The sequence below is a fragment of the Mustela erminea genome, chromosome 2 (genome assembly GCF_009829155.1).
Source record: "Mustela erminea isolate mMusErm1 chromosome 2, mMusErm1.Pri, whole genome shotgun sequence".
Lineage (NCBI taxonomy): Eukaryota > Metazoa > Chordata > Mammalia > Carnivora > Mustelidae > Mustela > Mustela erminea.
In genome coordinates, this window is record NC_045615.1 from 48,976,337 (window position 1) to 49,002,988 (window position 26,652).

At 36.9% G+C, this 26,652-nt stretch overlaps 1 protein-coding gene across 6 annotated transcripts in view; it reads right to left on the bottom strand.

Annotated features, from left to right (window-relative positions):
• The window catches only part of SNCA (synuclein alpha), a 156,653-nt gene extending 143,140 nt beyond the window's left edge, over positions 1-13,513 (bottom strand). The window contains exons 1-2 of one of the 6 annotated variants that reach the window (XM_032332888.1): positions 13,394-13,513; positions 11,472-11,617 (exon numbers count right to left, since the gene is read on the bottom strand). In XM_032332888.1, coding sequence (XP_032188779.1) covers positions 11,472-11,592 — 121 coding nt within the window. In that variant the 5' untranslated portion in view covers positions 11,593-11,617; positions 13,394-13,513. The other 5 variants (XM_032332887.1, XM_032332885.1, XM_032332889.1 and 2 more) reach the window with 5 other exon arrangements.
• Positions 13,514-26,652: the final 13,139 nt, after the last annotated feature.

The following is a 26,652-nucleotide window of genomic DNA, read 5'->3' on the forward strand; positions in this document are numbered from 1 at the left end:
ATTTGAAACATAAACGTAAGTCTTAAACTGGCCTTTACTGCTGATTAGCTAGTTTTAAATACAACTAATAAAAAAAGTCTCAACTTTAGAAGCCCAGATAGAAAAATATCCTTAGGAGATAAAAAACCTAAACAAGGAATTCCTGTAATCACACAACAAATAGAAGAAAGCAAAACTAGCAGCAGTTTCTTTCCTATTAAAATTTTAATTCAGGGGCACCTGGGTTGCTCAGTTGGTTAGGCATCTGCCTTCGGCTCACGTCATGATCCAAGGGTCCTGGGATCGAGTCCTACATCGGGCTCCTTACTCAGTAGGGAGCTTGCAGAAGCCCTCTCCCTCTGCCTGCTGCTCCCCCAGCTTGTGTATACTCTCTCTCTCTGTGTGTCAAATAAATAAATAAAATATTTTACAAAAAAAATAAAATTTTAACTCAAAATGATGACTTTTTTTTTAAAGAGAGAATCTTTTTTTTTTAAAGATTTTATTTATTTATTTGACAGAGAGAGATCACAAGTAGGCAGAGAGGCAGGCAGAGAGAGAGAGGAGGAAGCAGGCTCCCTGCTGAGCAGAGAGCCCGACGCGGGACTCGATCCCAGGACCCTGAGATCATGACCTGAGCCGAAGGCAGCGGCTTAACCCACTGAGCCACCCAGGCGCCCCTAAAGAGAGAATCTTAAGCAGGCTCCATGCCCAGCACAGAGCCTGATGTGGGGCTCAATCTCATGACGCTGAGATCATGAGCTGAGCCAAAATCAAGAGTCAGATGCTTAATCAACTGAGCCATCCAGGCACCTCTACACAAGTTTTTAAATTAAATTTTTATTTGGAGAAAATAATAGTGGATTGGAGAGTCATTTGAAAACTACCCTGCAAGTCAAATAATCCATTTCTATCAGACATAGAAGAATCTAAGGAAATGAGGGCATAAAAACAGAAATTATTTAAAACTATACTTGGAGATTGAACAAGGTACTAATCCTCAGCTTAAAAAATGCGCTGTTTTAAAAAGCCTTCCTAGGCATGTTAGAAATAACAGTAAACACTTTAAAACAAAGGAAAAAAGCATAAGGGAATCTCAGGTTCCCCATCACTAAAATGACTATATAAGATAAATTAAATAATCTCTAAGAATCGGGTCCTTAAACTGGAAAGTGCAGCAGAATCATTCAGGTAGAGCACTGGTTGAAAATGCTGACTGTTGTGTCAGAGCCTCAAATATTCAGAAAATATCAGGTACAGATATTTGAATTTTCTAATAACCCTCATGATCTAATTCTAATAATTCATGGATCAAATTTGTAAAACACTGGTCTTAGGCAAGCTTCAATTCCCAAATTTATTTAAAATTTAGAGACACATATCCATGATTTCAATAATATGATCAATAAAATGATCTAAATGAATATACAAGACCACGCTGAATATGTTCATTAAATATTTTTATGAAAATGTATAAATAAGTCATTAAGTGAAATTTGGATGCATCGTATTTAAATTTACATTTTACTAAACAGTCAAGGAAAAGTATCTATGTTTACTAAAACAATGTAAATACAGTTAAGAAGTTTTCATTTGAATATATTTAAAGACCTCTGATAAAAATAAAACATATAATAAACTATAGCACTGTAGTTAAGAATATGGATTTTTCCCAGAAATAAATCCATACTCACATGGTCAATTAACCTACAATGAAGGAGGCATGAATATACAATGGGGAAGAGAGTCTCTTCAATAAGTAGTGATGAGAAAACTACACAGATACATGCAAAAGAGTGAAACTGAAACACTTTCTTATACTACACACAAAAACTAACTCAGACTGGTAAAGACTTAAGTGTCAGACCTGAAGTCATAAAACTCCTGAAAAAAAACACAGGCAATAATATCTTGGACATTGACCTTAGCAACATATTTATGCACATGTCTCCTGAGGTAAGGGAAGTAAAAGTAAAAATAAACTATTGGGACTACACCAAAATAAAAAGCTTTTTCACAGCAAAGGAAGCCATCAACAAAATTAAAGACAACTTAGTGAATGGGAGAAGATATTTGCAAATAATATATTTGATAAGGGGCTAATATCCAAAACATATAAAGAACTTACACAACTCAACACCAAAACCAAAAAATAATCCAATTTAAAAACAGGCAGAGAAGCTAAATAGTCATTCTTCCAAAGAAGATAGTCAACAGACACATGAGAAGATACTCAATATTACTAACCATCGCATAAGTGCAAATAAAAACCACCATGAAATATAACCTCACATCAGTCAAATACTCAGTCAAATGAGTATTTGATACTCATACTTTTGTGAGTATCAAAAAGGAATAAGTGTTGGTGAGAATGTGGAGAAAAGGGAACCCTTATGTACTATTGGTGGGAATGTAAAATGATGTAACTCCTTTGGAAAATAGTATGGAGGTCCTTCAGAAAATTAAAAATAGAAATGCCATATGATCCAGTAATTCTACTATTGAGTATTTATCTGAAGAAAATGAAAACACCTAATTCAAAAAGACACACACATCCCTATGTTTATTGTAGCATTATTTACAATAGCCAAGGTATGAAAGCAACATAAATGTCCAATGACAGATGACCTGATGAAGAAGATATGGGGAGTGTTTGTGTTACACAAACACACAATGGAATATTACTCAGCCATTAAAAAGAATGAGATCTTGCCATTTATAGCAACATGGATAGACAATAGAGAGTATTATGTTAACTGAAATAAGTCAGATGGAAAAAGATAAGTATCATATTATTTCACTTATATATGGAATCTAAAAAACAAGACAAAGTAAACAAAACAACAACAATAACAAACCCAGAAATATAAAAGCAGAGAACTGATGGGGCACTTGGGTGGCTCAGTGGGTTAGGCCTCTGCCTTTGGCTCAGGTCATGATCTCAAGGTCCTGGGATTGAGCTGAGCAGGGAGCCTGCTTCCCCCTCTCCCTCTGTTGTTCCTCCTATATGTGCTCTCTCTCCTTCTCTCACTCACTCTGTCAAATAAATAAATTCTTAAAAAAAAAAAGAGAACTGATGGTTGCCGGGGGAAGGTGGGTGAGGTATGGGTGAAATAGGTGAAGATGATTAAGAAATACAACCTTCCAATTATAAGATAAACAAGTCACAGAGATGAAAAGTACAGCATAGAGATAATACTCAATAATATTGTAATAACATTATTTTTCTAAGATTTTATTTGACAGGGAGAGTGCACACAGGTGGGGAAAGGACAGAGGGAGAGGGAGAAGTAGGCTCCCCACGGTACCCTGGGATCATGACCTGAGCTGAAGGAAGACCCTTAACCAACTGAGCCAACCAGGCACCCCTATATGGTAACAGATGGTTACTTCACTTACCGTTGTGAGCACTGAGTAATGTATAGAATTGTCAAATCACTATTACAATTGAGGCTAATATAATATTGTATGTTAAATTTATTTCAACAATAGAAATTTTTAAAAAATTTTTAAATGTAGTTTCTGGATTTAGATTTCCTCGATTTTAATCTTTACTTTACCACATAATAATTAAATAAACATCGTTCAGTCAACATGAAAAATCAAAGGATATTATATGTTTATGAAAAATAAAAAATAAAAAAACTGTGTGCACAAAAAAAAGAAAAATCAAAGGAAATAATACACATAAAGATTTTTTTTTTACTTTTTTTTAAATTTTTTATTTTTTATAAACATATATTTTTATCCCCAGGGGTACAGGTCTGTGAATCACCAGGTTTACACACTTCACAGCACTCACCAAAGCACATACCCTCCCCAATGTCCATAATCCCACCCCCTTCTCCCAAACCCCCTCCCCCCAGCAACCCTCAATTTGTTTTGTGAGATTAAGAGTCACTTATGGTTTGTCTCCCCACATAAAGATTTTAAAACAGTATTTAGTACATACCATAAAGTAAGAAATAATTACACTTTATATGTAATATTTGTAAAGGAATTTGCAGTTTAAAATAGAATCATTAATCATAAGTTTATATAAATGAAACTGTGCAGTTACTAAATATATAAAAGGATACAGGATAGCAGTTTACATATGTAATAAGATGTATCAATGTGTTCATGTGTATTTATGCATACTTTGCAGTCAAGGGTCATTTTGGGATTGTACTATGGAATTGTAAAGTGACCATACAAAAGCTGAGTTGTCTGTAGAAAGTGGCCTTAAATATCAATGAAGAATATGACAATTAATTAGTTGTAAAAGTTACAATTGTCCCATGACCTTTAAATTTTTTGCCAAAACATTAAAAATTCTCTTATTCATTTATAAATTTATAGGGAAATGAAAAATTAGCAATATTAATATTTCCTTTGCATATCATAATTTAAGATCTTGAGACTTAAAGTGTTTTATTTCTTAGTAAAAAACTTATCAAGATTAGTTTAAACAGTGCTGTTTTCTTCTCATTATATAATTCATATTTGGCATGAGCATCTTTTCTAAGTCTTAGAGAATTGTCATACTCTTGTAAGTTTGGATCAGTTTCCAAAACGTTATCCTTTGCATTTTTATCATGCTAGATCTCTAATAGTTCCTTAATGTGAGCTACTTCTGCAGCAGCACTTCCTCTGAAACATCTTCAACTTATTCATCACAACTGTTTTTCATTTGCTTACTTCAGCTTGAGTAAGTTCCTCTGGCTACATTATCCAGAGTCTCCTGAACAGTAGCAGTGTTACCATTCCCAAAGTCAGCTATTTATTGCATAAATAAAGCATCCTTTCATTCAAATTTTACTTCCAGCATTTTCATGTCATTTCTTTGCTGCACTTTCATCTTTTTTTGGCCAATTTCCTTTTTAAATTACGCATTTTTCTAAAATATCATATGGGTGGGGCGCCTGGGTGGCTCAATGGGTTAAAGCCTCTGCCTTTGGCTCAGGTCATGATCCCAGGGTCCTAGGATTGAGCCCAGCATCTCGGGCTCTCTGCTCAGCAGGGGGTGTGCTTCCCTTCCTCTCTCTCCGCCTGCCTCTCTGCCTACTTGTGATCTCTGTCTGTCAAATAAATAAATAAAACCTTTAAAAAAATACATCATATAGGTTTATTTTGGGGAGACAAGAGAGCATCATAACCATAGGATTTGCCGTGTGTGTGAGCTAAACAGCAGATGTGCAATGATCAATCACTGACAAACTTGGAAAAAATGATATAATTTGATCCTGGATTATAATGAGTTTCTGTTATTTATGTAGCAATGTGTGGGCTGAAGAGCTAGGAGTAAAGGCTGTACTTTATGTAATCATAGTTTATGTACTATAGTAACAAATTTGAACTGTGTTGTGAGGGACTGGTATCATTCAACTAACTGTCTTAACTGAAATTCTTCTATCCTGGAAATATGCAAGGTGAGAATATATAAGGGAATGCTACTTATTAGTACCCCTCTACCACTCCATGTACTCCATATTTTTAAAATGACTATTTGAAAGACATGTTTATCAGTTGGTCAATGGTCTTTCCTCTCTGCCTGAGCAATACCTGAGAATTGGACATTGGTCTAAATCATGGAATGTATCCTGATTCAAAGATAAATGAGGGTTTTAATGAAGTTGTTTCATATCAAACCAATCACCTGTTATTTGCTGTCAGTTGTTCATTAGTATCTATAATTAGTAATCCACTTAACTGATGAGTAAACTGTAACTGAAAACATAGCGACAAAGCAGGTACCAAGTAGCTATGTGATTAGTAAACTGAAGATACACCAAAGCTAAAAGCTTCCATCAGCTGAGGTGGCCACAACTATTCCATCTTATCTCTCATGACTTCACAAGGCACAGTGGAGAAGGTCTAAAGTAATGCCTAGGAGTTGCAAGAACTCATAGTCAGACTATACTATAGTCAAAGTCATCTGTGCTACTGTTGTGCCTGTTATGTTGCCTTTTATAAACTTGATGGCCAGGTGAACTGTATTGCAATTTGAGAGCTTGATATTAATCTATACTCTTAACCATTGCTGCTTACTGAGCAAAGTAGGACTGAGAGAGTTTTGAAGATAATTTTCTCACCTTTACTGTTATAATACTTGGCATTACACAAAGAAAACTAAATTTTTTACTCTTCAGTTGGACTCTAGATTTATAATTCCTAAGCCATTTGATTGAGATAATTGTTGTTTGTTAAACTGAAGTATGTTGATTGAAAACTTATATACAAACAAATCATAAACAAAAAATTCATAAAACAGCACCGATTCTTATGGTAGTTCTTCAATTAGTTAAAAGATAGCTTCCCCAAATATAATATTATAAAAGAATGAGATTACTTTTTCATCAGGCTTAAGAAAACAGTCTACTAAACATCTTCAGTCTTGCCAAAGTTAGGAAACTTTATTCTATAGTTACTTCCAATCTTTCACTCTAGTTATTTGTGAGTTTTATAATGACGAAAGAAAAGATAAAAAGAAAATATGTTGACAAGGTAATTATTCTGTTGGATAGTTTATTTGATAAGAACAACCATGGCTCCTATATATAAAAGAATGCTTTACAAAAATCCTCAACAAAATATTAACAAATCAATTCAACAATGTATAAAAAGAATTATATTTCACAACCAAGTGGAATTCATGCCAGGTGTGCAAGACTGGTTTATTATTTAAAAATTAATTAAAGCCACCCATCACATTGACAGGATGAAAAAGACAAATGACATGATCACATCAATAGATGCAAAAGAAGCATTTAACAAAATGCAACACCTATTTGTGATAAAAAATTTCTGGTAAACTAGAAATAGAAGGGACTTCCTCAACTTGATAAAGAAAACATCAATAGATGCAAAAGAAGCATTTAACAAAATGCAACACCTATTTGTGATAAAAAATTTCTGGTAAACTAGGAATAGAAGGGACTTCCTCAACTTGATAAAGAATACATCAATAGATGCAAAAGAAGCATTTTACAAAATGCAACACCTATTTGTGATAAAAAAAATTTCTGGTAAACTAGGACTAGAAGGGACTTTCTCAACTTGATAAAGAATATTTACAAAAAACCTACAGATAACATCATATTTCATAGCAAGTAACTAGACCTTTCCCACTAAGACCAGGAACAAGGCAAGCATCATACTGGAAATCCTAGTCAATGCAATAAGATAATAAAAGGAAATAAGGGGTATACAGATTAGGAGAGAAAAAATAAAATGGTCTTCATACACAGATGACTTGATTCTCTATGTTGAAAATTATAAAGAATCAACAATGACCAAAAAAAAAACCCCAAAAACACCTAATTTTTGTAAGACTCTTGGACACAATGTTAATAAACATAGGTTAATCACTTCCCTTTATACCAGCAATGAACAAATGGAATTTAAAATTTAAAACACAATACAATTTATATTAGCATCAAAAAAGTGAAATACTTAAGTGTACAACTATATATACAACTATATATACAAGATCTTTATAAGAAAACTACAAAGCTCCCATGAACAAAAGCAGAGAACTAAATAGAAGGAGGCATATTCTGTGTTCATGGATGGGAAGACTCAATACTGTCAAGATGTCAGTTCTTCTTAACTTGATATATAGTTCAATGCAATCTTAATAAAAATCTCAGTAAGTTATTTTGTAGATATCAACAGATTCTAAAGTCTATGAGAGGTAAAAGGTCCTGAGTAACTAAGATAATATTGAAGTACGAAATCACGGGTGTGACACTACTTGCTTCTCAGTCTTACTAGCAAGCTATAGTAATCAAGACAGTGTGATAATTGGAAGAGAATAGACTAAGAAATCAAAGGAACAGAATAGAGAGCCTAGAAATAGAACCATGTAAATACAGCCAACTCATTTTTTCAATGGAGCAAAAGCAATACCATGAGGCAAAGACAGTCTTTCTAACAAATGGTGGTGGAACAAATGGACGTCTGCATGCAAGAAGAAAGAAGAAACAAGGAGAAGGAGACAAAGAATAGACAATAACCCTTCACAAAAAATTCACACAATAGGGATCACAGACCTAAATGTAAAATACAAAACTTAAAACTCCTAGAATAACAGGAAGAAACCTACATGAACTTGGGTATGGCAATGACTTTTAGATATAACACAAAAAACACAATTCATGGAATAAAAATCAATAAGCTAGACTTTATTAAAATTAAAAATTTCTGCTCTATGAAAGGAAGTGTTCAGAGTGAGAAAAGTTACAGACTGAGAGAAAATATGTGCAGAAGATACGTCTGAAAAGGAGCTACACAGAGAACTCTTAGTTCCAAAATACACAGAGAACTCTTAAAATTCAACCAGATTAAGACAGGCTAAATACCTTAACAGATATCTCACCAAAGAAGATATATAGATGACAAATAGCCTTATGAAAAGATGCTCCACATCATTTGTCACCTGGGGAATGTAACTTAAAACTATCATATACCACAACACACCTGTTAGAATGATCAAAACCTAGAATATTGAAACACCAAATGCTAACAAGGATGTGAAGTAACAAGAACAGTTATTCATTATTGGTGGGATACAAAATGGTCCAGCCACTTAGGAAGACAGTTTGTCAGTTCCTTATAAAAGTAAACATATCCTTACCATATGATCGAACAATAGTGATCCTTGGTATTTACCGAAAGGAACTGAAAGCTTATGTCCAATCAACAGCCTGTACATGGATGTTTATAGCAGTGTTATTCACACTTGCCAAAACTTGGAAGAAACCAAGATGTCCCTCAGTAGGTGAATGGATAACTGTGGTATATTCAGACAATGAAATTAGTATTTAGTACTAAAAAGAAATGAGCTACCAAGTCATGAAAAGACATGGAAGAACCTTAAATGTATATTACTAGGTGAAAGAACCCAATCTTAAAAGTCTACATACTGTATGATTCCAGGTATATGACATTCTGGAAATGGCAAAATTATGGAGATAGTAAAAAAAGATCAGTGGTTGCTGTGGGTTGGTGGAGGGAAATGAATAGTGATGCACAAACAATTTTAGGATACCAAAAATATCTATATGATACTATCATATACACTTCATTATACCTTTGTCCAGATGCAGAGAATATAAATAACATACAAAACACAAAGAGAGAACCTTAAATTAAGCTATGGGTTTTGGGTGATTATGATATGTGGCCATGTTAGTTCATTAGGTTTAATAAATGTACCAGTCTGGTGGATGATGTACATCAATGCATGTGTGAAGGCATGCATGTGTGAAGGCATGGGGTACATGAGAAACCTCTTGTTAACTGCCTCTCGATTTTGCTATGAACCTAAATTGCTACCAAAAAAATAAAGTCTCTAATTTTTTTTTAACTGTGCTTTATTACTCATGTGTTTTGTTTTATTATGACATTCTCACAAAAACTCTGCAAGGTAGTTGCATTTATCTAAATAATATTTTTACAAATGAAGGAAGTAAAGCTCATAGATGTTAAGTAAATTTTATAGTATTCTAAAAGTAACAAATGATGCAGCCTGGATTAGATTTTAGGTTTTGGTGACATGAAGTCTATGTTCTCTCTACTTTTCCAGGAGTCAGCAAACTGCAGTCTATGGGCCAAATAAACTTAACACCTGTTTCGGTAAGTAAGGTTTTATTGGATCACAGCTAATTATTGTCTATGGCTGCTTTCACACCGTAACCGCAGAGTTGATTCATTGACACAGAGATCTTGTGGCCTAAAATAGTTACTGTCTAGCACTTTACAGAAAATTTTATCACTCCTGACCTATATACTCTGTTTTATCATAGTCAGTTTTCATCCTAAATCCTGGACTTGAGTTCGAATTTTAACTATCCTTTGGAATACAACCAATAAATAATTTACAGAAAGCACCATGTGCTAAATACTATGATATATGTTGAAGATGATTTTAAAATACATGTGACATGTAAACAAATTACAATTTTATATAATAACAAATAACAGAATTAATCTCAAAAAAATAAAATCATTTGCCCAAATGTATAGTTTGATAAGGAAAACAAAAAGTTTTCCAGATGATAAAACCTGTTTATTACCTAGAAAACAGCAGTGTATTAAATTAATATTCAATAGTTCTGGACTCACTACCAACTAAAGGAGTAAATATTGGCATCCAAAAAATTTTTTAGAGTTACTAAATTATAAAATAATGGAAATCAAAGAATAGTCGCAAGCACACACTTGCACAACTTAGAAAACTGAGGACAGCTATAAAGATATTGATTACATGTGCAACGCTGATACGGTATTCCAAATTCCACCTAAAAAGATATCATTCACACGTCACAAAAACACTTGAAATTCACTCATTTTTTCCTCTTGTAATACTCTTTAACTCAATGACTTTTCAGAAAATACATCTTAAGAGAAAGAATAATTTAACTGAAGATTTGTAGCAAACCCACCCAATTCAGAGTCTATGAGCAATGAGAAAAAAATACTATGAGAGGAATTCACAGAAATCATCCCAAGTATAATTCATTTTCAGTGCATCCATGTTGGAAAGAGAGCAGAGATGTCTTTCACCCACAGACATAAGCACAGCACCATCCGCCCCCCAACAGGTTCATCCTCCACCTTCCTGCACATGCTGTGCTCCTGCTACCACTAGACAATGTGCGAGAGCTCAGAGCAGCAGAAGACAAAGAGGAGAGGCAGAAGAGCTGAAGGTGAGTGTGTGCATGTGTCCCTGTGGATGAGTGTTTGTCTATGTATGTGTCTATTCCTTCCCCAAAGAATTTGAAGTGGTTTGTAAAATAACACCCAACCTACCACAGTTCAAGATAAGAAAAACAGAGTCAGGATCTGCATGAATATTACAAAGTGGCAATTTAAGAACAAGTAGAAAAGATAAGCATCAGTCTCATTATTTAGTATGTCTGTCATTTGATAAATGAATTAGATATATAAATGTCTCTTGAGATATTAGCCACAGCGTTCGGGTACATTTTTGAGCAATTAGCCTTCAGTTTACCAAATGGTCACAAGGATGAATTCTACCAAAGACTTTTCTGTCCTTTCCTTTGTAGGGCCACAATAGGTCTCTTTTTACATATCCCAAGGCCAAGTCTTATTTTAAAATACAAATACACTAAAATTTGCCAATATTACTCACAATGATTAAAAAAAAAAGGCCCATGAATGAATTTGATTCTTAGAAATATTATTTTTTGAGATTGAGTTTTATAAACTTTATGAATTATAGTCCCTTATGCAGAGAAGCACGCATTTAAAAAGTTTTAAGTATTACTGAAAAATTAAATATTCTGAAAAAACAAAAGATTATCCTTACTTTTTACTACTAGCTCAAATATACACATTTACCTACCTACAGAGTCCTCTGACTCAGTTTATCCTTTTGACAAGAGGTGATGCAAAAATGAATCAAGCAAGTAATACCAGCATTTAGACCATCAATCATCCTAACCCATCAGTCATAAATATCAAGATGCAATATAGGGCTTACCTACCTACATAGAGAACACCCTCTTTTGTCTTTCCTGCTGCTTCTGCCACACCCTGTTTGGTTTTTTCAGCAGCAGCCACAACTCCTTCCTTGGCCTTTGAAAGTCCTTTCATGAATACATCCATGGCTAATGAATTCCTTTACACCACACTGGAAAACACAAAATATAATTTCAGTGAGAACTTTTGGGTAGAATGAAATAAAATTAGAACCACCCAAGATAAAAACCACTGAAAGGTCAGTACAAATCCCAAAAGTGTGAGACTCTTATTTTTTTTTTTATATACTCTTATTTCAACCACTGGACCCCCCCACCCCAAAAAAAACCTTTTTTTTTTTTTTTTTTTAGCTTCTGCATTAAAAATTTAGCATCCCTCATCCATCTTGGCTAGTAAATTCTAGCTGCCTAAACATGGAATAGGATGAATCATCTGAGTTGTTCTTACTGTATTTTCGAAGTGTAGTTACATGAAAAGACGGACCCCTCCTTCAACTTCCGAGAGTCGAAATGGTGACAAGGTAAGTTAGAAGTACGTTTAAAAGATCATAGGACAAGAACAGGAGCTGGAGACATGGGTTCAGGGACTGTCTTAAAATGAATCCCAGAAGAGGGCTAACTGGTCGATCACCAAGAGGGTAGGTAAGCGAACTACTCACTCTGGGTGTGGCTCAACCTCAGGCCCGCAAGGAGCCCACACACACCCGCTCTAATCCACCTGACCCGCCACCCCCGCCCCCAGCTATCTAGTCTGAGCAGGCGCCAGCGCGGAGCTGCGATCAGTCTCCTGACTCGCGCCCGCCACCCGAGGGGGCGTTCTCCGCGCGCGTGCATTCGCTACCCACCCGGCGCCAGCACCTGTTAACCCCTTACCACCTGTTGACTTGCCCTCCCTGCGCTTCCAGTTAAGGATCTGCCGAACACAGATTGCTTACTCCACCGAGAAAACGGAGAGGGCGGACTGGGGGATTTAAGGTAATAGAGAAATAAAAGTTGGCTGCTCACGCTCCATGAAGCATCCTCGCGTTTCCCAAGGGAAAAGCGTATCCCAGAGAACCAGCGTGACCTTTCAGCCTTTGAGGACGAAAGAACGGGATATCGGATGCCAGAGGAAGCCAGGTCAACTTACTTTCCTCAGCGCGCTAAAGAGATTAGCACCCACCTCGGAGAGCCTCGACACAGCGGATCCTTAAGGCAGCAACAACCTCCCTCCCAGAAGTCCACGACCCCTCTCCTCCCCGGGTTCCCCCAGTATTTACAAAGCTGCCCGTTTAGATCCATGGGTACTTACCTGGGCCCCTCTGATCCTCACAACTACAGTCCCTCTCAACAACCCCCTTACAGAAGGTTTATAAAAACAATTCCCAAATATTATTTAAACGGGAAGAGGGAGAATTAGAAGCGCACAGGAAGGGAGGAGGCGGCCCCGGGAGAGGGATGGTCCCCAGAGGAGGCTGCTGTCAGCACAACCCGATGATGAGAGGCTGGGGGCGTGGGAGGCAAACCCACGAACCTGTCGTCGAATTGCCACTCCCCGGCCCCCGCACAATTGGATCCGAGAGAAAGAGACAGAGGGTCGGAAGGGAAGGCAGGGAGAGAGCGCAAAGGATGCTAAGGGCCGGGCTCGGTCCTCGGGTCGGCTCGAAAGCCAGCACACACCTCGCCCCGCGCTGCGGCACTCGGTCTCTCACCCCCTCTGTCGGGTCCCCTTCTCGATGTCGTGGTCTTCCTCCTCTTCCTCTTTCTCCTCCTCCTTCTCCTCCGCTCACCGCCCCCGCAGCTGATTTGTCAGCGCCTCTCCCCGCCCCTCTGCCGGCGCTCGCTGCTTTCCCAGCCGCGTGCACTTCACTCCTCTCTACTCGGGTGAGGATGGGGGCGGGGGCGGCGGGGTATGGGGGGAGGCTGTACCTCCAACTCCAGCCGCTAACCTGGGCCCGGGGACGGGGAGGTGGCGTGTTCTGAGCTTCACCTCGAGTTCAGGATCCAGGGGACTCTTGGGGCGATCTGGAGCTGTTCGGCTTAGGCTGATGTTTCTCCCTCTTTCCCATCCCCCCTCCCTCCTCCTTCGCTGTCTCCGCCCTTCCCTCTGGTTCCTCACGGGACCCTCTAGTCCGAGAAACCTTAGTGGAGTGGGGGGTCTGAGGGATCGACCACCAAGGATAGAGCCGTCATCTTGGGAGGCTACTGAAGGCGGCAGGCAGCTAGGGAAGGGGGCTCAACCAGTGCTACCAAGAGCACGTTCCCCTCGGATCGCTGAAATTCTGATGAACGATGGTCGGACACAACGTTAAAGATGTTTTTGTTCAAAGACTACTCAGATTTTCCTTTGCTCTTATCCTCTTAACCTCGGATGAGCCCGAAAAGGTCCCGCGGATGGAGGGGAGACTCGTAAGGAAGAGTTACAGGTTGAGGCAGGAGGAGCCTCCTGGAATCTCCTTCCACCCCACCATCACCATTTTCTTGTCCGCCAATCAGCGGCTGCCAGACGCCGATTTTTCCCAGCAGTGGAACACGGAATAAATATTCCCCAGCCGTCGATACCAAGCGGTCTTGGGTTTTTCTTTCTCAAGATGGAATTTACTTTTCACACGCGAGTGCCTGATGGAGCAGACGAATCTAGCGTGGCTTATTCTCCTGAACCATCACATTCGATTTTTTCGTCCCTTCTACCCACTACTCCCCTTTCTCACGCGATTCACGGTGCCCTCGAAGCTGACACCCCACACACCCCTTCCCACACACAGACAGGCAGACATACGCGCGGGCTGGAAGACAATTTTTGCATTGCTTAACACATTTCACCTCTTTCGGAGCTGGAAGGAAAACAGCTGTTCCTGGATCACACCAGAATGGAGAACCAAGCTCCTCCCTCTAACAGAATGCGTTCGCTGTTTGCCTGAATTGGGAGGATGATTTTAGCACTGGAAGGGAGAAACAAATCTTTGCTGTATGTTTTTTGTTTGTTTGTTTGTTTTGTTTTGCTTTACGTTTCTTTTCTTTTATTATTATTATTATTATTTTGTAGGAAAAAAAATGCTTTCTGTAGCCCTGCACTCTTTTGGGTTCTGAAATTTGAGTAAAATTCAATTTTTAAAGATATTTTATTTATTTATTTATTTGACAGAGAGAGAGTATAAGCAAGGGGAGAGGGAGAAGCAGGCTCCCCACCCAGCAGAGAGCATGACCCGAGGCTGGAACCCAGGACCCTGGGATCATGACCTAACCGGAAGGCAGACACTGAACTAACTGAGCCACCCAGGCATCCCAGTAAAATGCAATTTAAATCTACAAAACAGTTCTTTGAAACCAAAATCAAAACTTAACAACAATAACAACAAAACAGGAACCAGGGACCATATATATAGAGATATAGATATATTGCTTAAACACATCCTTGCACTATTAGTCTGCCCTTTTAAAAAGCAGCCTTTCCGATTGCTCATATTTTGTTTCCTTAAGATCAGAAAAAGCAGGTTAAACTTTGGAGCTGGTTTGCTGTCTGGTTTTGAGACTTTGAACAAGTTACGTCCTTTGTTCAGTTTTGTTTTGTTTTGTTTTGTTTTGTTTTGTAAATGAGGAGATGAATGCAGAAGAGCCCTCTCTTTTCAACTTTTTACTCTGAAAAATGTTTAAACATAAACAAAAGTTGAGAGAATTTAGAATTCCATGTGAATATCACCCAGCTGTCACCATTTTTTAATGTATGGCTAATCACTTTTGATCTATATGTTCACCCACTCTACATTTTTTTATCACCACCCTTTATGTTTTACTAAATCCCAAGAATTACATATATCCTTTCACCTTTAAATATTTCAGCCTGTATGCATAAAATATAAGAACTGTTTTAAAATATCCACAGTAACACTTAGATGGTCTTTTTAAAAATTGATGTATAATATACCTATGGTGAAATCTTCAGATCTTAAGTATTCCTTTAAATTAGTTTTAAGAAATGCATGCATTAGTTTAACCCACACCATCTTGATATGGTTATAATTTTAATTTGTGTTGTTATTTTATTTGGGATTTTTGCATTTGTATTTTCAGTAAGGATCTGTAGTTGTGTATCTGTGGTTCTGTGTGTATGTGTGGGGGGCATGTGGGTATATAAGTGTGTGTTCTTTCTGTTAACCCACACCATTTTGAAAACAGAACATTTTCATTACCCCCAAAAATTCCCTTTTGCCCTTCATAGTTGTACATATTTTAGAATTGCACAAAAATTGAATCATACAATATGAAATTTTTCCCTTTCCCTCAACATATTTGTGAAGTTCATTTATGTTGTGACATGTATCGTAGTTTGTTTCCTTTCATTGCTTTTGGGTTTTTTTTTCCCTTTTATTACTGCAATAAAACATCTTTTCCACTGTGACCTATCACTGCAAGTTACCTTGATAGACTATAATGACAATTATTTAATGTATCATATGACATATTTATATTTAAAAGGGATCCCCTTGAAACCTAGTGCTTTACATCAAAGGGGCATATTCTTAGGTTCCATGACAGACCAATGAGAGAATTATTTTGGAATGGCTATTACATTTTTGTGCTTCTTATAGCATAGCATGATACCATAACACCTTTATATAGTACTTTATGATTCACAGAAAACTAATGTACTGTATCATTTAATCACAACAAGTAGGTAGATTAAGTTTTATTATGTACCTTTTTATAGTCAGGGAATCTGAAGCTCAAAGAATTTTAGTTAAAGGCTGAAATTGCCTAGCTCTTAAGTGGCTGAGCTAAGATAATCTAGCAGGAACCATTCCAAAAGGCACAACTCTCTCCTGAGTTATCAGTTTCTCTCTAAAACCTTACAGACTGGGTGGGAGGAAAAAGATGGGACCCAGTTCTGTTAGAAACAGCCTTAGGGTTTAGATTTGACTGTAGAAATCAAGAAGAACTTGAGCTATTATAAAACAGAACATTCATATTTGAAATTTTGCCAAAATAAAAGGAGGGAAAAAGAAAAAAGAAAGAAATTGTAAGCCAATTTGGGTCAATTAGAATTATAGTTTTAATTCTGTATTCTACTCCTCTTTCCTCCCCCAAAGCATCTTGAATACAGTAAACATTCAATAAACTTTTAATTACTGGTGATATCAAGAGTGACATTGGTTATATTCTACTTATAGTTCTTTAACTCTGCATTCTTAAGGAAATGGAATTACTCTAAGAACAAAAAAAAAGAAGTTAATAAAGACATTTTTTTAATATTTTCATCATTGATTGACATCATAGCCTTAAGTAAACTTTTAACTGTGTAAATATGACTTTAAATTCTAAACTTGAAAAAAATTTAACTCACAAATGTCCTGTACTTCACAAAGAATATGGAAGAATAACCTACTGAGAGACATTGCTGATGTGCACATTTTGTTAATAACTACCACACATGTGTTGGGCTTTCTCTTTGATAAATGAAATCCAAACACTTTGCTATTCTTTCATGAGATTGTTTTATCTGAATTTAATACAGTAATTTAACTAGAGATTAATGTTCTGTGAGATGCATGGTTAGCCTAGACTCTCTGCAAAGAGAGTGTTCTTTCTGTTAACCCACACCATTTTGAAAACAGAACATTTTCATCACCCCCCAAAATTCCCTTTTGCCCTTCATAGATGTACATATTTTAGAATTGCACAAAAATTGAATCATACAATACGAAATTTTTTCCCTTACAACTAATTTTCTAAGTGTGCCATATGGTAAGCTTGTGCAGCAAAGTGGAATGGCATGAAAAATAAGGAAGCTTCTCGTGACCAAGTATTAAAGAGCAGATAGGAATTGATTTAATATCTTTTTTTTTAAGATTTTATTTATTTACTTGACAGAGATCACAAGTAGGCAGAGAAACAGGCAGAGAGAGAGAGAGGAGGAGGAAGCAGGCTCCCCGCTGAGCAGAGAGCCTGATGTGGGGCTCGATTCCAAGACCCTGAGATCATGACCTGAGCCGAAGGCAGAGGCTTAACCCACTGAGCCACCCAGGTGCCCCAATTTAATATCTTTAAGTGAAGAAAATACAATCTTTACTGTCTTTGGATAATATTCTAGATTTGTTGTGAACACAAGGGACAATGTAATGTTGATTCTTGGGCCACCTGTATCTTATTCTCTATTTGTACCTTTCTCTCATTTTCTGCAGATGTATGAAAAGCATGCCCTAGTGACATCATGCTGGGTTTCTCTTGTAATTTCATAGTGAGCACAGAAGTGAAGGCCTAATGGATACAGGTGGGATAACGATTGTGTACAATTTTTAAAAGCAGTTGAGCTTGATACAGGGCAATAAAGTTACTCCAAAAAGATATGAAAAACAGTGAAGAGGGAATATAGTGTCCAGAGGAGATTTTCTAATTTGACCTCATGAACAACTTCATTTTCTCTACAATACCATATGTCGCAAAAAATAATGAACATTTACTGTAGCACAATGTAACTTATCATATCTATTAATATTGTAACATATCCGCAAAAATGTAGAATGACTGCAAATTTGACCACAAGAAAGTGCCATGTGAAATAGGTGAAATTCAATTGCATTTCATTTTAAATGTCCCTGTGGGTTTTTTGTTGCTAAGAATGCAAAGACACGCACGATTCCAAGACTAAGGACTTTAAAGCCAGATAGAAAAGACGTTTGAATATTTTAGGATTTAAAAAGTTCAAATGCTTTAGTATTAGAAGAAAATAAACGTATTTATGAGCTCAAGAAATGCATTAAACCCTGGTGAGCCTGGAAGATTTCTGAGAATAAGGATAGCAGGTACAAATTAAACACAGGGACTTAGCAAGCTTCTACCACTTAGTAGCAGTGACTGAGAGCAAGTATCCAACCTCTCTTATCTCAAATTTTCTCACCTATTAAATGAGGATGATATCTCACTTGTCTTGTGTGATCACTGTAAGGAATAAATTATATGTTTCTCAACAAAGAACTAAGAACTGGCATCTCTCAGTATAAGTAGGCATTATTATTACCTAGTCCCCGTGCCTTTGGAAACACTTTTGTTAGAGCAGTTTGAATATTATTCCCAGCCCTCCCTGACCTTCCATCTCCCTTATAACATATCTGAGGTATTTGATGTCTCCCTATCAATAACTTCGGCTTATTAGGGGAAATAAAACATTTCTAACCAGGGATGGAAGTTGTGGGAAGCTTGGGGTAGGGGGAGATAAGAAGGATTTATAGGGATCATTAATTAAAAATCTGCCAATATCGCCTTTCTCTTGTTAGTGTATAGATTACAGTAACATCACTCATAGCAATTTGCTTCAGCAGTTTGAAGAAATAATAGTGATCATGATAGAATTAATGTTTACTATATTTATTGGCAGTTTTGCATTCTTGAAACCTCGTTTCTTTAAAGAGGTTGTGGCAGAGCTCTGTATGAATTATCTTGATTTGCCATGGGAGGACAATAAAATGGCACAACAAATAGTTTCCAAATTTGCCAGACTCATTGAGACAGCAGCTCTGAAAGACTTCTGAATGAATATCCAATTCAGAGATAAACTCAGCCTCCATGCTCCAGGTGAGTGGAAAATGGACAGACTGACAAGACAGTGACAGATCTACTTTGCAACAGCATTTGAGTTTAGAGGAGAGAAAATAAATGGATGAAAAATATTTCGGGACAAATTATAATGTTTTGTGTAGTATTTAGAACTGAAGTTTTAGTGCCTTTATAAACAGAAATCATAGCAAATTAATAAAATGAGCATGCTTTTCTTTTAACATCAAAATTATCCAGGTAGCTAATATATTTTGCTCTGTAGGTAATCTAACAGTGGCATTTAAGAAGTTTTAAGTGGCATTTAAGAAATTTTTTCAGCTGTAAATAAAAAGCACATCATTAATATTTTGAAAGCTGGATATCCCACCTAAATTTGGAAGTTTACATTATTAAGAAATTAAGAACATGAAATTATTCAGAGAAGAAATTCTTTTTTCTTCCTTCTTTCTTCTGTCCTTCCTTCTTTCCTTTTTTCCTTCCCTCCTTTTTTAAGTAGGCTGCACACCCAGCATGGAGCCCAGCACGGGGCTTGAACTCATAACCCTGTGATCAGGACCTGAACTGAGTTCAAGAGCTAAATGTTTAACTGACTGAGCTATCCAGGTTCCGTAAGAAGAAATTATTTCTTAGTCGCTACTTGATAAAGAGTTTAGCATTAAAACATAACCACACAATAAATATATATTTGTAAAATCATTTGTGACTAAAAAATTATATTGTTCATATAATCAATCTTTTAAAAATTAATCTTAATTTTCATAAATGTCACTTGAGTTCAGTTTCTCTCCTACAATCTTCCCAAAAATGGGACAAGAGCTTGCCTAATAATTGTTCATATATACTTGTGTATTATGAATGAAATTCTCTTAAATCAGCTCTGTGGTGAGAAATAATTGTTCTTTAAGTCTCACAGATTCTCTTCTGAGTCAATTTCTGTTTAAATTCCCCTTCACTTTCCTTATTAAAATATTAGACCTTAATATGGGACAGGAATTCATCAAAATCCTAGAAGAGAACACAGGCAGTAACCTCTTCAATATCAGCCACAGAAACTTCTTTCAAGACAGGTCTCCAAAGGCAAGGGAAACAAAAGCAAAAATGAACTTTTGGGACTTCATCAAGATAAAAATCTTCTGCACAACAAAGGAAACAGTCAAAAAACCAAAGAGGCAACACACGGAATGGTAGAAGATATTTCCAAATAAAACTACAAAGGGCTGATATCCAACATCTTATAAAGAACTTCTCAAACTCAATACCCAAGAAGCAGATAATCAAGTCAGAAAATGGGCAGAAGATGTGAACAGACACTTCTCCAGTGAAGACATACAAATGGCTAACAGACACACAAATGACTAACAGACACATGAAAAAATGTTCATCATCATTAGCCATTGGGGAAATTCAAATGAAAACCACATTGAGATACAACCTTACACCAGTTAGAATGGAAAAGATTAACAAGGCAAGAAACAAATGTTGGAGAGGATGTGGAGAAAGGGGAACCCTCTTACACTGTTGTGGGAATACAAGTTGGTGCAGCCACTTTGGAAAATAGTACGGAGATTCTTCAAAAAATTAAAAATAGAGCTATTCTATGATGTGGCAATTGCACTGCTGGATATTTACCCCAAAGATACTGATGTGGTGGAAAGAAAGACCATCTGTACCCCAATGTTAATAGCAGCAATATCCATAATAGACAAAATGTGTAAAGAGGCAAGATGCCCTTCTAAAGACGAATGGATAAAGAAGATGTGGTCCATAGACACAATGGAATATTACTCAGACATCAGAAAGGATGAATACCCAATTTTTGCATCAACATGGATAGAACTAGAGGAGATTATGCTGAATGAAATAAGTCAAGCAGAGAAAGTAAATTATCATAAGGTTTCACTTACTTGTAGAACATAAGGAATAACATGGAGGACTTTACGAGAGGGGAAAAAATAAGTGAGGGGGGCAGAAATCAGAGGAGAAGACAAACCATGAGAGACAATGGACTCTTTGAGAAATGAGCTGAGGGTTTTAGAGGGGAGGGGAGTGGGAGAATGGGTGAGCCTGGTGGTGGGTATTGAGGAGGGCATAGACTGCATGGAGCATTGGGTGTTATATGTAAACAATGAATCTTGGAACACTGCATCAAAAACTAATGATGTATTGTATAGTGACTAAATAACAGACGCACACACACACAAATTTTAGACTAGGGGCAACTGGGTGGCTCAGTCATTAAGCATCTGCCTTCGGCTGAGGTCACGATCCCAGGGTCCTAGGATCCATCCCCACATCAGCTTCCTGCTCAGCAGGAAGTCTACTTCTCTCTCTCCCACTGCCCCTGCTTGTGCTACTGCTCTCTTTCTCTCTGTGTCAAATAAATAAATAAATAAAATCTTTAAAATAAATAAATAAATATAAATAAAATATTAGACTAAAAGGTGCTTTTTGGTTTTGTTTTTAGATCAAAATAGGAAGAAACTCCAAGTAATTAAGTTGTCACAAAGGAAGATTTTTTTGGGGGGACAGGGGGCACCTGGTTGGCTCAGTGGGTTAAGCCTCTGCTTTCGGCTCAGGTCATGTTCTCAGGGTCCTGGGATCAAGCCCCACATCGGGCTCTCTGCTCAGCAGGGAGCCTGCTTCCCTTCCTCTCTCTCTGCCTGCGTCTATGCCTGCTTGTGATCTCTCTCTGTGTGTGTCAAATAAATAAATAAAATCTTTAAAAAAAAAAAACAAAGATTTTTTTGATAGCAGTGGATATTAAACACTTGCGAGTGGTTAAAAAATAAAGTTGTATATTTTTATTTTACATTACCAAATTTTACACTGCAGAAATAAATCTGCTTAAATATATAGATCTCCAATTCTTATAGCAAATCTAACTAGAGGTTTCACAAGTATGTCTTCAAATTCATGTATAATATAAAAGTGACTTTCAAACATCTTCAATAATGTAACCATAAAATGGAAAACTTAACTCACATAAAAAGAAATTTCACTGACATTACTGAAATGTGTGCAGCTGATTTTCAAGTAAGGAAGTTGTATATACCTACAAGATATTAAAATATAAACAAAAGAATATAATGCACACACATTCACATAATGTAGATGTTATGTTCAGTAAAGAAAGAACATCAGTGAAATGATTTGCAAAGTATTTTCAAATGTAAAAGCAACCCATGTTTAATGGTTTAGTTTATCTCTCTGTGTCTACAAAAACAATCAATTAAATGAGAACTCAATCTTCTTAATCATCTTGGATTATGATCTTAACCTATAGGGAACATTTAAATGGCTAAAATAACTCTTGCACATGTTAAAAATCAAAGTGGATTTCCATGACAGGACTGACTGAAAAGATAAATAAATATAATGCACCTTCATTTTTTGTTGTTACATAAATAGTGCATGCACATTAGAAATACCTGCAAAGAATGAAAAGGAAAAAACAAAGTATCAGTGTGTTTAGCAACATGAAATAACCTGTTGACTCTCCTATTAAGAATTACTTCTTCTGGGCACCGGGTTGGCTCAGTGGGTTAAGACTGCCTTTGGCCCAGGTTATAATCTCAGGGTCCTGGGATCAGGCTCTCTGCTCAGCAAGGATCTTGCTCCCCCCTCTCTCTCTGCCTGCCTCTCTGCCTACTTGTGATCTCTCTCTCTCTCTCTCTGTCAAATAAAGAAATAAAATCTTTTTTAAAAAAGGATTACTTCTTATAAAAAGATCACTTAAAAATATGTACCCAAAGCATTCGATATCTTTGAGCATCTACATGAGATACTAGAAAGATATATATACTAAGAAAATAATGTCATATACTCAAAGAAAGGCATTTCTGGTGTTTTATACAATTATAAGAATACTCCTGCATTTTCCACAAAAAGGTTTAGCAATGCAATTTTCCAAATGAAGTTTCTGATTAGGGATTTCTCTAGGACCACTTACTCTTTATGTGATATGTGACATAACTAGTAAGTGATGAAGTCTGTTGTCTCCATCTTCTTTCCTAAGTGGCACACAATGCAGCTTGAAATATTTGCAGTTGACCTTTTTCTCCACTTGCCTTCTGCTCTTTAAAAGAGAAAGGTTAGCTATATTTACCTAATAAACTCATGAAAATAGATTGAGCTAATGTATGTAAATTACTCCTATGATGGTTTGTGAAACAGCTAATTCTACTTAACTTATAAGCATACTTGCAGGGGAGGGGCAACTGTTTTATTGCTTTTCTCCTAAGACAAATGTCTCCTATGATGAAATAATGCTTGTGGAAGTAAAGGATAGATTTAGTTCCAGTCATAAAAAGGATGTGAAGTTGTAAATACTTTCCAGTTAGGCAGAAAAACACCAAAGCAAGTGTCAAGCCTCAAAGAGTCTACTACCTAGGTGGTGCCTGGGTGGCTCAGTGGGTTAAAGCCTGTGCCTTCGGCTCATGTCATGATCCCAGGGTCCTGGGATCGAGCCCCGCATCGGGCTCCCTGCTGAGCAGAGAGCTTGCTTCCTCCTCTCTCTCTGCCTGCCTCTCTGCCTACTTGTGATCTCTGTCAAATAAATAAAATATTAAAAAAAAAAAAGAGTCTACATAGAAGCAAAGGAGAATTTGCCCAAGTGTATCTTGTTTTTATTACAAATTTCTCAGAATAACTTGTTTAAAACCATCTGATTTTATTGTCTGTGCAATTAAAACTCCTGGAACATCTGGGTGGTTCAGTCAGTTAAGCAACTGACTCTCTATCTCTACTCAGGTTATTTATCTCAGGGTCCTGAGATTGAGCCCTGGGTCAGGCTACACACTAAGCATGGAACCTGCTTAAGATTCTCTCTCACCCAGGGCACCTGGGTGGCTCAGTCAGTTAAGTGTCAGACTTTAGATCATGTCATGATCTCAGGGTCCTAGGATCAAATCTCCCTCAAGCTGTGCATTGAGATTCCCCACACTCAGTGGGGGGTCTGCTTGTCCCTCTTCTTCTGCCCCTCTCCCCAATAGTACTCTGTCTCTCTCTTTCTCAAATAAATAAATAAATTTTGAAAAAAAAGTCTTTCTCTCTCTCTCTATTTTGCCCCTACCCACATGCTTTCTCTATCTCTCTCTCCCAAAAAAGAAAAGAGAAATAAAAAAATGAAATTAAAATGCCTTAAGGAATTATTGACTTCAGGTTGTGAAACTGAAGGAGGTAGAGTTTCACCAGCTGCCATATACAGTGTACACTATTGGATTTTAAACTAGAAATTTGAGCAAGTGTGAAAATTTACAACACTTTAGAAAAGCCAAATGTTTCATCAGAGATGAAAATACTTGAAAACATTAAACATCCTCTGTCTATAACAATTCTCTTTTCATCCTATTATTATTAAAGCCAGTTCTGTTAGAGTAATTTCCAAAAAATCTGTCTGAGTCCATCAGTACTTCCAGGTGCATCATGGGTCTCACCAACTCAAATAGTGGAAGAGCTTTCAACTTTGTTTTTATATATACAATATTTTGTTAAAAATCACATATATGTATTCAATTAAAAGAGTTGTTTAGCATAAATATATTTAAAATATACCATTTTCTTCAAGAATTTTCAAACTTTGAGAATATTGCAAATGGTGAGTTTCCCCAATCTTCTTTACAACGCTGAGGAGGCGTCCTAGAGGGGTCCACAGAGACTCATCTGAAGATAAGAGGCTCACAAGCATCGTGTGTTATCACTGCCAAAACAACGTAGCACTGTGGCACAGAAGGGGAGAAGTAATGAAACTAGGCACATGCTCAAATCCACCATGGAAAGGATGAACCTCAGAGACTGCTCTCTAAGGAGAAACATCCACAGGGAGTCACTTGTCCCTATGGCATAAAGGAACAGACTCTTTACTTCCTATTCAAGCAAGAGATCATTATAGAACTTATGTTTTCTCAACTTCTGTTTATAATCCTTAGCTAGCAACATCCATGGAATTATTTTTACATGATACTTTTCTCCATTAAAAGTTTAATTACTTAATCTACATGATTTATACTCTTGTGATCACTATAGCTCTATTTCTCAAGATTTCTTCCACATTTTTCTTTTCCCCAAGAAATAAAATGAATTTAACACCTTTCTGAATAGAGCTCAGTTGCACAGAAAGAATGCTATACATTTTAGAGTGCTAATTAGAACCAGTATTAATGTAAGTCTCATCTAAAATCCTTTTGAATTATTCTGTCAGTGTTAGAATGGTGTTGAGCTTTTGCACACTTGCCAAATATGCAAATTAACTTTTGCTATGGATTTAGAGAAAGCAATTTGAGGAAATTTCTCATATGGGAATTGTATATTCTGATTGATATATTGAGACTTTTAATGAAAGTAAAGAGAGATACAAACATTTCTCTGAACACTCAGATGGTTAGAGCTTTGAAGCTTCACATAATTAGGGAGCCTCTTAGTGAGCCAGGGCTTTTCTTTCCTCTACTTTTCTTTCAGTCTTTTTCTTTCTTTTTTTTTTTTTTCTCATGACTTGCCCTTTCTAAAATATTGATCTTTGTTTGGTTTGGGGGTTTTTTTGGGGGGGGGGGCTTTTTTAGATTTTTTTTTTTTCTAAAATATTGGTCTTGATTTAAGTAGTAGAAATTCATTAACAAAGCACTAACAGCCCATGGAGTTTACAGCCCATGGAGTTTATAGATTTGAATTGTGTCCTTCTCAAATTCAGATGTCCTAAGCTCCAGCACCTCAGAATACAACTGTATTTGGAGATAGCATCTTTAAAAAGTAAGTAAATTTTTTAAAAGATTTTTTATTTATTTATATAACAGACAGAGATCGTAAGTAGGCAGAGAGGCAGGCAGAAAGAGAGAGGAGGAAGCAGGCTCCCTGGTGAGCAGAGAGCCCGATGCAGGGCTAGATCCCAAGACCCTGGGATCATGACCTGAGCTGAAGGCAGAGGCTTTAACCCACTGAGCCACCCAGGCACCCCTAAAAAGTAAGTAAATTTAAATGAGGTCATTGGGGTGGACCTACTTTAAAATCACCGACTGAAGAGGAGATTAGGGCGCACACACAGAGACAGAGGAGGCAATGTGAAGACAACTGGAGGACAGTGCCCACCCACAAGCCAAGGTGAGAGACCACAGAGACCAATCCTGCTGACACATTAGACTTCTAGTCCCAGGATAATAAGAAATAAATTTCTGTTGTTCAAGCCATCCAGTCTGTGGCACTTTGTTACGGTAGCCCTTGAAAGATAGTATATTAGGGTAATAGCTTTATTTTGAAATAAAAACTGTGTAACTACATGATGAGCCTAGGACTTTGTACAGGGAATCTGAAGTTTGTGGAAGCATGTGGCTGGCCCAAGATTAACCAACAAGCATTCCAACAGTGGACAATGCAGAGGCCATATTTTTGCCATGGACACTTATCCCTTGGTCCACCCTCTCATAAGCAAATATGCCAGAGAATAAAATATACAGAATTAGTGTCATCTCATCCTCTCCTTTTCAAGTGCTTGTTGTGTACACTGCAGGCTTCAGAGAGTGGAGAACAAAATCCGGGGTAGAGAACAAAAGCTGGCACTATGAATATGTTGAAATAAATATGCTCAACTAAAAATAAATTTAAGGCTTTGAATTTTTTTTTAATCTAAGGCTTTAAAACCAGCTCACCAATACCATCTGATTATTAC